The following is a 13,792-nucleotide window of genomic DNA, read 5'->3' as shown; positions in this document are numbered from 1 at the left end:
TACTGAGTACTGCTGTACTACACTAGCAGCATTGGAAGGGTGTGGAGAAAGGGATATCTATACTTGCAATTTTATAGCAACACACTGAAAGCAGACATCTGAAGCTAAAGATGACAGAAATACAGAAGCACCACTCTAAAGTGGTCTACTATGAGACCTCATCCTGAAGAGAGACTGGGAAGCACTCAAGTAGGGTATGCTGAGAGTGTCTGTGCCAGCACCTCAAACCAACAAGTCCAATGTATGGCGCTAGTGCAGAAAAATACGGAATTGAACACAGTTGCTGCAGGCTATGAGTAGGGCAAGAGGCTGCAGGAAGATGCACATAGCTGCAAAGGTGTAGCGTAAGGCAACAAGCTGACTGCTCAGGCCAGCAGGCAGAGATCTTCGCACGTCACAGGGCCCATCACAGAGATCTCTGGCCACTGGCACTCTGGGACTTCCTCCGCACCTTACTGACCGTTCTGAACTCCGTGGAAACAAGTACATTTTCAATCTTTCATGCAAGTCAGTGAAAACAGCAGGTAAGTGGCAGAGGCTGACAGCATGCACAAGGTCTGGAGGGATGAGAAAAATCTCTTCCCTCCTAAGCTAAACACTGAGCATATGGAACAAATTCATTCTCATCAGAGATTGCTTCTCTATTCATGTCATCTGCCAGAGGCCATGACGCAGACTGTGCATCTTAGAGTGCATCTATTGCCCAGCACCACACAGGAATGAAGCCTGGAGAATAATCTGCACAATAATTGCTCAAGAGCAAAACAAAAATCCCATGATGGGAGTGGGTTTTGGGTTTTTTTGGGTGGTGGTGGTATTGTTTGGTTATTTGTTTCATTGTTTTGTTTGTTGTTTTTTTTTAAAAACCAAACAAACAACAAAAAACCAACTCATCCTTAGACTGAAAAGACACTTTGTATTTCTGACCCCATCACAGGCCAAATACTGCAAATGAATACCCTTCCTCAGCCGGCAAGTACAGCCTGACGGCCACCCAGCCGGCTGACGGCTTGGCAGCTAGGTATTTTACCACTGCAGGGCCTGTGCTTGCTGCAGTTGTGTGTACTCACCCACCCTCGCCCCCTTTCATCCAGCAGGACTCTCCACTTTAAAGCTGCCCACACTTGTTCCTCTCCATGGTCCTCCTCCTCCCCAAGAGGGAAGAGCGAGTCACAAGCTTCATCTCAGGAACTAAAATTGAGGAAGCAGAACAAAGGCTGGAGACCAGCACGCTGGTACTGTCCTCCTGTCAGGATATGAAGGGGAGGGCAGGGGAATCATTCAGGAAAGCCAGCTCATTGCTCGCAAAAGAAGTGGCTGAAGAATGCAGCAGACAGATGTGTCTGCTTGGAAACCCAAAGTCCTGCAGAATGAAACTGCAGGACCAGAAGCCGAAGTCTCTTGGCTTTGCCTACAAAGGTAGTAATTTGGCGGGTGGGTGGAGAGCACAGACACTGTGCGTAGGGATAACAGGGTCCTCTGACAGCAAGAGGAGACATTGAGTCTGCTGCAACATAAGATATTTTCTGCCATGTAACAAACTAAATGTTAAGTACTACTACATCACACCTTCAATACAACCAGCTGCCCTGCAAGTTCCACTCAACACCAGTGTGCTCTGTGACACAGCCTGCAAAGGGAAGGCCTCCTTTCTGATAAACGAGCACCAGGAGATCACCATGAGCTGGGCACACTGGCTTACCTCCATGGAGCTCCTGAGCTGCTCCCTGCTGTGGGAAGCCCACGTGGCACCAGCCAGGGCTTTGGCACCAGCCGGAGCTTGGCACAAGAGGCAGCAGAGGCAGCATGGCCTGTGCCAGGCTTGCCCTGTGTCCCCTGCACCCACCCCGGGGCCATCAGCAGTAATTACCTCTCACAGGACTGCAGGCAAAAGTTGTTCCAAGCTCTGCAAACGCAGAGGATATTACGCTTCAAGTGTTTTAGTTACTGTAAGCAGTTCACTAATTACAGTAGTAATGATTGGATTATGGCCAGTTAACAGCTTTAAAGAAACAAGCCATTACAGGAGGGGGAGGGAAATACTCGTTTGGGTCTAGGATGGAAACAGCTTTCAGTGGTCCACCCTGCAGGAGGCTGTCAGCAGCTGGCTGGGTCAGAACATTTGCAACAGGCTGCAACAGCAAGAAGCAGTGTAATGTGTCACTAAATAATAGGCTGGCACATGAAAATTATCAGTGTTGGAGGAAGTGTGCTTGCAGGAACAAAGGTCCCCGTTCATACGCTGGCCCTGTCAGCTCCAACACCTCTGCATGAGTGGACCCAGAAGACATGATGCAGACAGGTGTATGCATGCTAAGTTACTGACACAGTATCATGCTTGTGATGCTTTGTTTCAGCATGCAAGGAGTTGTGACTACAGGCATTTTAGAAACTCTTTCACAGCGACCTGCTAGCTCCAGCCAACTGCCAAATGCAAACACCCACAGTATCAGGAGCCAAAGGCACTCACCAGAAAGAGCAGCTAGAAATTTCTTTTTACTAGCAATTGTGGCCAGCACTGGAAGGGCCACAGTATCTGGCATTAACCTCTTAGTCCCTTCAGTTGCATAAAGTCCACACAAGGAACATGCAGTGAGGCTCCCTGCACACCTGACACTCACCCATCTCCTTGTTCTTCCACAGCATCTGACTGAAGAGCAGTCTTTGCAGAAAAGCAGCCGGACCAGTCGATCCCTGCAAGAAGTCCTATACCAATGCACAGAGACTGCAACAAGGACTGCCAGCTCTGGAAGATGAAGGGTTTTTTTGTGACCATGCCTCTTCCATGGAGGGCAAGAGGTCCCAGGTGCAGCTTACACCCTTGAAGGGCACCCTCCTCCCTGAGGCACCTTCCATAAAAGAGGAAAGGAATATTCTGTTTTACAGAAGAAATCCCCAGTGTGTTGAAACCACAAGGAGAGGAACAATACTCATTCCTAGATGACTACCCTGCTGGTGCTGCTAGCAGTATGTCCCTGTGGGTTGGGTAGCTCTGCCTAACCAAGGAAAACCAATCCCTTGGACCCTCACCACTCACCCTACGAAATGCAGGTCTCTACACCCCTCGCCAGCCCTCACCCACAACAGCCACCCCTTGGTGGTGGCACCCCACCATCATGACCCCTGCACAAGCCTTTCACTGACTCCCATCACCCCCTCCTCAGCAGTATCTTGCTCTGCTTGGTCTCCTTGTTCTCTCCCTTCAGAGGTCTTCAGCTGAGGACTGGCAGAAACAGAGTTTGGTATCGCTGGCTGGAGGGTGAGGATTTCTGGCAGGAGAAAACCAGTGGAGCTGGGCATCTTGCCCAGAGTGAGTTCACACTTGGCTCACCACAGCTGGAAATAGTCTCATCCCTGGCCAGAGCTCCCCAACGGCCCAACAAAACCCTTGGGAAAAGGCAAGTTTCCACGCGTTAGCCATTTTGAAACAGACTGGTTCATATTCATGAATGTACTCCCCCGCTGCCCCCACCCAGCTTCTCTGCACAGCACAGCCGCCTGCAAGTGCCATGGCGAAAAGGTGCTGGACGAGCAAGCACTGACGAAGCACAAAGCCTTGCTTTGTGCACGGAGCCAGGTGTGGCCAAGACCGATGCTTCAGAGGAAGATGCTCATCCTGTACATCAACACCATGAGCAGAGCTAGAGGGAAGGCAGAGGCTTGAACAAATATATCTCCACACTCCTCTTCCCACCACACCCTTGCATACTGGTCTCCCCTCCCTCATTGGTGGGAGATCTCCACATCTCCCAAACTAGATAAGACATGTAGGAAACTCACCTGGGAGCATAAATATGCTTAAAAAGCTGGAACTGCTTTTGGCTGCAATCAAAGTTTTCCTTAGGAAATTAAGTATTTTGTGTTGTGATAAACCCTGGTAAAGATGTGTTCTAAACAGCTTTAACAAAAGTGTCCTTTCTTTGGCATTGTTTAGCAGTTAAGAAATTAACTTGTGCTTTTTTCTTCCCGCTTGTGGAGCCACATTTTAAAGGTTTTCTTGGGGATAATACATTAAAGTAACAGAATTAACATCACCTACTGAAGGGCAGATTTAAATAAACTGAGGGGGAATCACAGTTAAGTACACTGGGTAGCAAGAGAAACTCTGCCTGCTATAGAGCCAATGAATCTGGCCAGAAAACAGGACTCTGAGATGTACACTTCACTTTCCATGATGAAGAAAAGAATACTCAGCTGGGATGCAGAGACCATACATGGTTCTCTCACTCTCTCTCATCTCTCAGAGGCCTTTACAGGCTAGCTCCTGGAGTGAAGATATAACAGCACAACTTCCATTTACAGCAGCAGTAAAGTTCAAGTGTTTAGCATCATATGCTGCAGCAAGGAATAGCGAGTGCCCTGGCTGCTTGATCCAAAGGCCATAGAAAGTAGAAGTCCTTCCTCCACTGCCAACTGGCCTTGGTTCAGCACCTCTGCAGGACAGGAGAGTTGTCCTCAGTGTTGCAAAAGGAAGCACAAGTATCCTACATGTAACTTCTCCAGCCATCCAGCACTCTGCTCGTGGAAGGAGCAGGGTGAACAGGCTGCCCATCCACACTGTGCTGTGTGGCACAGAGATGCAAGACTTCACAAGGGTTCCTCTGAAAATGAGGGACATGCATAGGATGCACAAGCAGAGCCCACCTGTGCTATCCTGAAGGGCACACTGCATCGCAGTAATGCATGGTCACTGCAAAGTCAAGCACATGGCCAAAGAAGCAACCAGCTGATACATCAAGTCATCCCTGACTTCCCATTGACCACATAAACCATCTAAGAGGATGTGGAAAAAGCTGCTGTTTAAGAAGTCTTCCCTGCAGCCTCCTCACCTGTCTATCAACTATCCACACTGGTGTGTTCCTGCAATATTGCCCAGAAGCCCTGGATTGCTGGCATTCAGAGACCTACTTGAAACCACTCCAATCTGAGTGATATATGGAGACTCACATCAGTGGTGTCCACTGTAGTGAGTGTTAATAGCCAAGACACGGCCTTTTCACCTGACAACACTTCCCTTCTTGGCTCCAATACAATGGAAAGGCCAGTTTTGCTATCATTTCCCACGCTACAGGGATGAATACATTTCCAGGAGGTTTTCAGTTTGCATAGATAGAGTGACAAATCAACGATTTATCTGGATGAGACCCCACAATCCCCTTTGTTTATGCATGCATACCCCCAGGCCTGTCAATGGGAACTGTTTCAGTGCACTAGAGCATGGAGAAGGTCTCTGCAGAGTCTTGTTCACGTTGTAGCGCTTCAAAGCAGCAACAGGTTTGGAAGAAGAGAGGACAACTGCAGGTAAAAGCTTGAAGTCAGTCAGCTGCATACAAGGGTTGGCTTGCAAAGGCCTGACCCAGCCCTTACCAATAGGATGCACATTGTTGCCAGCAGAGCAGGAAAGACAACAACAGGAAAACAACATGGGGGAAAAATGGTTCTGCTTTACTGCCTAATAGGGAGCCAAGAGGTTAAACTGGCACCAGGCCACACCACAAACATCCTATGACCAAGTTCTACTCTCAGGCAGTGGAGGGACAAGAGCAGCAAAGGCAACAGTGGGAGGGGAACAGGAAGGAAGATTTTTTTTTTTTTTTTTTTTGCTAATCATATTAATGTTAGTGGGGTTGCTCACTTAAGCATCTTTTGGGTTGGCCCAAGGGAATCCCCAGTTCTGTCTTGGTGATCAGGGTGACTACGGAGAGTCTGTATGTCAGTCTCACACACCAGGTGGCTCTACAGACTTCAACAAAGCAGACTTTTCTGGCATGACTAGCATCAGCAGAAGGTCCTGCTGCTGACCAGCCTATCTTAGCACTCTACACCAACTCATCTCAATAGGTCCAAGCTCTGTGTAACATGTTTCAGGCCCAAACCCGAGTTAATGCAAATCTTACATCCCTATGAAGAAAAAGGTGACTGCCTTTCTTGCTAAGGTCATGGTTTTCCCTACCTAGCACTTGCCAAGCATACTACACACATCTTTCCCCCTACATGCACAGTTCACCTATGGCTTTGAGGGGATGAGAGGGTTTTACATTGCTATACAAGATCTGTAGTAGTCATGCTAAGCACGTTCCACATGGTAACCATCATGTTTCCAATAGTCACACATGGCAGGAAATCAGTTCTATGCTCTTTATAAAAGAAGAGTAAACTCCGTTGCATCCCATCCTCCTCAAACACCATACAGAACACCTCTAAAAATCACAGCAACACATCCAGCAAGCTCCTGGGGCAGATGCAACACATTAAAGTGAGACCAGTCCACTATATGTGTTGCATTTTAGCAGCTTCACAACGTTTCCCCAGACAACTCTCAAGCCTCTTTTCTGCAGTGACTGCTTTCTGCACCTCATTGTCAGAAGGAGCACAGCCATCCTCTGCTAGTGTAAGTGCACCCCAGATAACAGTCTGAGTGTCGGGCACAACAGTGATAATCCACAGGCAGCTGGAAAATGCTCTCAGTCCTTCCCCAGCACAGCCGTCCAAGTTTTCACCATCTCTGTCACTGCTGCTTGTGCCAGCCTTAAGAACTCCAAGCCAAAGTCTTAAGTGGATTCCAGTGAGGTGGCACAGAAAAGGTGACACAGGCTCACAACCTGGCCAGAAAGGCCAACTGAACCCTGCTCCTCCTCCAGTTAAAAAACTGCATGAGAACTGCACCTCTCACACAGCACACATGGGAAGAGCAAGGTGCCTACAGCAGGAGCAGCTGGGGAGCATGTTACTACCATTCATGGTGGTCACCTCAGTGCTGGGAAGAGCGGGTACCATTCATTCACTGAGTCTCCACTGTAACACACGCTGCTTCTCAAAATGCAGTCCCGGTGTTCACAAACACTTTTACTTAACAGGTTTACCGGTCCACATTCTCACAGCTACCATCCAGTTACACTTGAATTTCATAGCCAGACAACAGCACCTCATACAAAAGCACCCACTTCCTTCTAAGGGGACAAGTTCTCACCAGACAGCCAAGAAAACTGAAGTTTCCAATCAGTTTCTGCTTAAAAATGCCCTATGTGGCATGCCAGATGCCCCAAGCTACACCACCAAGCACTGCAAGCGGCCAGGGAGGAAAACAATGTTATCCTCTCTAGCCTTCGCACTTAAGCACAGCAAAAAAAACGTCATTACCAAATCACACACAGAAGAATTTAAACTGGTTGCCTGAAGCAGTCAGCAAGAAATTCCCCAGACAGACACACTTTACATCACTGGGCTGGTAGCTGGATGCCTTTGAGGTGTTCCACCCTTCCCTAGAACATTAGGAGAAGGAACAGTTCAATGCAGTTTGGCAAGTATCATGTTCTTATAAGTTGAACCTTGGGATCCGTTACCAAGCCCCCCAAAGTACGCGTGGTCTCCTTTTTAACCCATGTCTGCTTTCTCCTTACTTCCCCCCCACTTAAATAGGATGCTAAATAGGTGGGTAAGTCACTGCAAAGTGCACATGCCTCATTCATCATGCATCAAGAGGTTACAATGAATAATAATGTTGTCATTAAAAAACCCACAACTGCACATCCTGACGAAACCTGACCACAGAAAATATGAGGCAGCTCCCACACTCAAGACAAGTAACTGATCTACAAAGCCAGATATTTCCAGAGCCCCCTACAGCAACTTCTGAGTTTAGTGTTTTGAAGAGCAAGTATCTGGCAATAAGCTACCTATGTTAAACAACAAAAGCTTGATCTGGAAGAGATATCTGGTGACCTATATTGCCTGCCTGTTTGACTATAAAAGAGCAGCTGAGCAAGCAGCCTTACAAATTTCAGCATTCTGCTTCTGTATGATACTGGTTGGTGCAAAATAAGGCACAGAAGATCCTCACATGCATCAGGGCCACCTTTCCGGCAGCACACCCACATTGCAAAGACCACACAAGCACCATCCCTCACTATGGCCCATAGAGTACTACACAGCATCACTCACAGCAGGAGCAAAGGGACTCAGTGCTGTACGTTCACTAATGACACACTTATTTGCCTCATGGCTGAATCTGTAATGGTACTGAAAGAAATTTTAGCAAACTACAGACTAGGTGCAGTATCACGCCTCTTGTGGATCCACAGCAACTACGACAAATGTAGTTTTCTGGAAATCTAGAAACCCTTCTCAAAATAGACCCTGTCTGGACAAGAGTACACTCAGTCCAAGGGCAAAGGAAGCTGTGATTGTGACTTTTACATTTTGGTGGCGATACTAGTCACACTTATGCCACCTGATCTGAGCATGCTACCCCGCAGGCTTGGAGGTGGGGTGTTTCCATGAGGGACCTGGGCTCTTTAAACAGGTACTTTCTATCACTAACAACCCTACCTCAAACAGAGAGGTAATTAGCACAGCAAAATTCAAATCCTAACAAGAGCAGTAAGACCTGTTGGATGCAGACACAGCAGGGCCATGAGACCCATGGCTTTTTAGGTTATGCAATCGGCCCCGTATTTATGTGTATCTTTACACACAGTGCATGGCACAGTGTCAAAAGGGGTTCTGGGAGACGGACATTTCTAACAGGCAATTTCTTGCAAGTCTGTGAATAACTGTACTTAGTAAGTACTTCTTTAGGGCAGAAAAGATGCTCCCAAAGTCAGTACTATCACTGCTTCAGCAGCACTGTAAATCTAAGCGATGCAGCTCTCTCAGCCAGAGGTATTATTTACTGTCACATTGCCACAGAAATGCCAATCTGGTGAGGCACAGCAGCACTGGATAAAGACAAGGCACATTTATTTCAGCAAATTTTTTTGTTTGGTTGGTTGGGTTTTTTTGTTAAGGAAAAGCATTACTATCGTTCCTTACAGCATTTAAGTTGTATATGGTTGTCTTCTACATGCTGCAAATGAACCCCTCTTCCTACTCATTGTCAAGACAGCAGCTGCCAGGTCATTACAGCTGGGACAAGTTGCTTCAGGCCAGATTTTAAAATAAACCCTGAACAAGGTGCACCTTGACCAACCAGTTGACAAGAGTGGCCAACAGGAGGCATGCAGGGCCTGAGGGGCTCTCTCCACCAAGACCCCAAAGTAGTGCCAACTTCACCCCAGTGTCATTCCTGACCTCCCTGGGACACTCAGGAGGCAGTGGCAGGAGGTTGTCCTTATCTCCAATGTCCTTCACCTCACCCACAAAGACGACCCAGGCATGCTGAGCACCAAATGGCTCACCCGATCCCTCAAGGCCAAATCCTTCACCAAAGCTTCAGCAAAGCTCCTTCACCAAAAGCCCTCAGACTGACTCAGGAGAAGTCTGAACCCTGCAGAGCAAGATGGAGAAATGTCCTTGTGGGCATGAGTGACGATCTCTTGGCCAGTAAACACCAACATACGTACATTTTACACAGCAACGTTCCTACCCCAACAGCTAGGTGAGACTGTTGCGATGCCTTTCAGCGAGTTTTTTGTAACACGGGAACAGCAGGATCAATTCCGTTATGCCTTGGCTGGTGCTACTTTGAGGCCTGTCTCCAGACAGGAAAGAAGAGAGATGGGAGAGGAAAGAAAAGGCTATTAGAAGAAACTACTGAAATGAGTTCAACAGTGCAAAGGGGAAAATATTTTAATTCCCAGAAGAGACCCCCTGCTCCCGAACAAAAGGCTGTGCAGAGGCTTATATCAAGTGAGAAGTAGCTGAATTTGTTCCGCACATTGTATTTTTTGCCGCTTACGAACAGCGACGCTGCAACGAGCTCTTTAAAACCTCTTCTGATAGACATGAAAAATAGGCTTCGCGTGGAAAGCTGCTTTCCTCCCAGGAACTGTCACTTTATCCCTACATTGTAAAACAGTAACTTCCCAGGAAGGGGCAGGTGGGAAGAGGCACGAGACCAGTGTCTCTTCTCTGTATCATATTCAGGGGGCCAAGCTGCACACTGCAAACATGAAATTCACTCTGCAGCTCACCTATTTACCCATCTCAAAGCAGCTCACAAGATCATCTCTCAAACACCATTCCAGCCAGCTAAGGCTGTCATATCTGTCTCTCAGGACACAGAAAACCTGTGAACCAGCATCTCCTGAAAATTCAGCAAACTTGTCCTTACAGCATGCCTCTTGAGGCTGTCACAAAAAAAAAAAAAAGAAAAAAAAGTCACAGATCTTCCTGCTTCCGATGGATGCCCCGCCGCGAGCTCTGCTGAGTCCATGCAGCTGGGAGAAGGGGAGGTAGATTCAATTCATCTTTGAGTAACATCTCTAGACTGTTTGCTTCCCAAGTTTCAATTAGTCCCAGCTGCACAAAGCCGCACAGGACAGCACTGTGGCACAGCTCTCCCCAGGCCACAGGGCTTTACTAAGCTGAGACACAAGGGGCTGGGTGGGAAACAGCCAGCAAGACACAGTCTCTTCTCACACAGATACTTGGTCACTGGATTACCAGCCATGCTACCACTTCAGATATGCCATCTCCTCTCCCATAGCGGCCCTGAGCACAGAAGTTGCAAGTCTGCCTCACCAGCTGTCCTCAGTGCTATAAATAATAACAGCAGCAACGATTTGGTAGTACTTACATCAGATTTAGTACTATCTGATTTAGTACTTAGAGTTCCTCTATCAGAATTTCTCTAGCTATTCCTTAGGTGAAGGAAAACCTAAACCACATGAATCAACCAGGAAACACTAAGCTTGAAGAGAGCTTCCAGGAATACTTGGGAGGCACAAATCTCTCCTGTTCAACTCAGTAAGTATCAACTAACATGTACAGTAATGAACATTTAACTTCAATTACTGCAGTGATTTCATTTCACAAGAAAGAAGGGGTGACAGTTTTGCTACACTACACATCCCAGGCTTATGCTTGGTGGATACTGTTATCTCGTCACCTCTGAAGGTATCAAGCCTCAAGACCCTGACAGGGCTTTCGGTCACATTCAGACCCTGGGGAAGGGAACAAAACTGTCCCTCAGTATCCGCACAGCCTACACAGGCTGGGGTCCAGTCATCTATCCCTTTGAGGGTGCACAAGCCTGACTGGCTGCAACTGGGAGCCATCATTCCCAGACTTGATCTTCCTACCTACAGACACCAGAGGGGTGGGTCATGATAAAACCATGAACTTGCACTCACGGCAGAAGGGAACAGCTTCAAGGGAACAGCTTCAACTGTCCGTCGGCAGGAAGAAAATCAATCAAGCAACCCCACCACCAGCGAAGGGCACCAAACCATATAGAGCCCTGCCGTTCAGCAAGCTGGAGAATGACACTCAGCACATCAAATTCAACTGATAGCAGCTGACCATCAGAAGAAATTGGCTTGGGTTATTTTGGAACAGATACGTTAATTCCTTAAAACTCCCTCTTGGCTTCTCCCCTACGCTGCCCAAGTAACCCAAGTTAACAGAGTAGCTCTCTGTCCCCCTCTTGTGATAAGATCAAGAGGACTTATCTCCTAGAAGGAGACAATATTAAAAGAGCATGGCCTTTACTGCACGTACCACAACCTGGGCTTTAGGACTCCTTTTAAAGCCAAAGGTTCAGCTCCTGCTTCTGACAACCGAGTCAGTGTGCCACTACATATAAATTATTTTGCCTCACCCTGCACTGTGAAAGGCAAAAAACCCCCCATGTCATGACAATCATTTTCCCTCACAGCCTGTGAGCAACACTGCCCATCTCGGTCTGGGCCCTGCTGGCCGTTTCTAGATGTATTTACCTCATATAGGTATAGGCCTGGAGATACAGATCACAGCTAGGCAGTTCTTTTGAAAAGGAAGAAACTTTCCTCCTCAAAGGAGCAGAGCCTGGTCTTCCTATAAGCCACGCAGGACTCACCCCCCAGACCACAGTTACATTCCCCTCCTTCTCCTCTGTTGAAATGTAACAAACATAACTCACACCCCATCAACCCTTTCTCCACTAAATGCCCTTGTTTGTGTGCTTTAATTCTCATGCTGTCTACTCTCACCACCCAGGTCCCTCCAAGCAGCTTTATAGCTACCACCTTCCATTAACTCGTCAGGCTCCAGAGTTCAGTGATGCCACCTCAGACGCTATGAACAGGAGAACCTGGAAACCCCCCATCCGGAAGCAGAGGGGCTGAAGAAGAAGAGTCCTCTCACTGCCGTGCCCTCCTTCCCACTTGCTCCCAGATCCTTACAAGAAGCCACATTACATATATTAATAGATCACCTACGCATAAATAAGCGATACCCTCCCCTCTGGCAGGGAAGGGCTGGGGGTTCCCCTGCCTGCTCGCAGCTGGGGCTGAGCAAGGCGCGACCCCAACGCCAGCCCAGGGTGAGCAAGTGCGAGCCGGGAAGAGCGGCGGGACCCCGCGGCACCGCGGGGTGTCCCTGCCATGGCAGCGCGAGCCCTGCTCCGAATTCTGCTGTATTGTTGCCTGATGAAGTGACTAAAACGGAAATGTTTCGGGGATTAGGATTCCTGAGTGATCTAATACAGGATGCTTTTGGTTTAAAGGAGGAGGGGAAAAAAAAACATAACTAGAGAGCGGCGCGGCTGGAGCTCCTCTTGAGCTCCCCCCCCCCCCGCCACCCTTTCGGTTTAAAAAAAGGGCCGAATGTTACCATTTTTGGACATGAGCTCCGCGCAAGCCCTGCCCTAAACCACACCATTCAAACCAGAAGCCAGTTACGGTCCCGCTGCCGGGCCGCCGGGGCGGGGGCAGCGGGGGGGCCACGGGGGCGGCGGGGGTGGGGGGAGCTGCCCGCCGCGCTCCTCCCGGGCGCACCTGCGGGCCGGGCCCGCCTTAGCGGGCCGAGTACCGGTGACAGGGCGGACATCTGTTGCTGCGGGGGAACCGCCGCGGCACCTCCCTCGCTCCCTCCTTCCCCGCCATCACCTGCCCGCTCCATCCGCCCCCGCCGCCTCGCCACGCCGCGCAGCGCCAGCCCCCGGCCAGGCGCGCACCGGCCCGCCGCGGCCGCTGGGGGTGGCGGGCACGGGTCCCGGTGGCCCCGCGGTGTGCCGGGAGGGGAGGGGACAGAGGCGCGCCCACCTTCCTCTGCTGCTTCTCCCAGGCTGGGTCGAGGAGCAGGTCCCGGTCCCAGTCCTCCTCCGGCTGCATGTAGTCGTTGGTCTGCTGCGGGTCGTAGTGATCCATGGCTGCTGCTGCTCCTGCTCCTACTACTGCTGCTGCTGCTGCTACTGCTAAAGCTGCTGCTAATGCTGCGGCCCGTGCCCGCCCCGGTAAGCTGCCCGCTGTGCCCGGCCCCGCGGCCGCTCAGCCCGAGCAGGCGGCGGCGGCGCCCGCTCTCACCTCTCCACCTCAGCCGCGCGCAGCACCGCGGGTGCGGGACGCCCCGCCCCGCCCCCGCCCCGCCCCCGCCCGGCTCATTGGCTAGGGCCCGCAGCCGAACTGCATTTCCCAGCGACAGCCTCTCGCTCATTGCGCTTCTCGTGCGTCCGTCACGGTGCCCGGCCGCCGCCATAGGCGGGCTGCTGCTGCCCCGCCCCCAGCCCCGCCCACACCTCTCCCGCGGCGGCGGCCGAGGGCGGGCGAACCGGGGCCGGCCCGGAGCGATGCGGGGAAGCTCGGTGCTGCTGTCGGGGCATTTTCCGCTCCGCGGCGGTACGGGGCGCGGGAGCCCGTACCGGGAGCAGGCCCCTCGCAGATCCGCCCTGGCGGGTGGTGCGGCGGAGCGGTGCGGGGGGCGGCTGAGCAGCGCGGGTCAGAGCAGCATTTTGTCCCTGGGAGGCCGCTTTGGTGCGGCGCAGCTGGCGGCCCGGCCTCCCGGGCCCGAAGTGAGGGCGCTCGGTCACAGCCCTGCAGCCCCGCCACCCTCCGCCTCGGAATACTGCTTCCTCGTGGGGTCTCGCCGATGTGCC

General features: G+C 50.5%; 1 protein-coding gene across 5 annotated transcripts in view; it reads right to left on the bottom strand.

Moving 5' to 3' along the window:
- Positions 1–13,258, bottom strand: part of ACTN1 (actinin alpha 1) — a 91,073-nt gene extending 77,815 nt beyond the window's left edge. For 3 of the 5 annotated variants that reach the window (XM_055715950.1, XM_055715953.1, XM_055715954.1), the window contains exon 1: positions 12,963–13,258. In XM_055715950.1, coding sequence (XP_055571925.1) covers positions 12,963–13,067 — 105 coding nt within the window. In that variant the 5' untranslated portion in view covers positions 13,068–13,258. The remainder of the gene's footprint in view (positions 1–12,962) is intronic. The other 2 variants (XM_055715952.1, XM_055715951.1) reach the window with 2 other exon arrangements.
- Positions 13,259–13,792: the final 534 nt, after the last annotated feature.

The sequence above is a fragment of the Falco cherrug genome, chromosome 7 (assembly GCF_023634085.1).
Source record: "Falco cherrug isolate bFalChe1 chromosome 7, bFalChe1.pri, whole genome shotgun sequence".
Taxonomy (NCBI): Eukaryota; Metazoa; Chordata; class Aves; order Falconiformes; family Falconidae; genus Falco; species Falco cherrug.
This window is presented reverse-complemented; position numbering and strand designations above follow the sequence as displayed.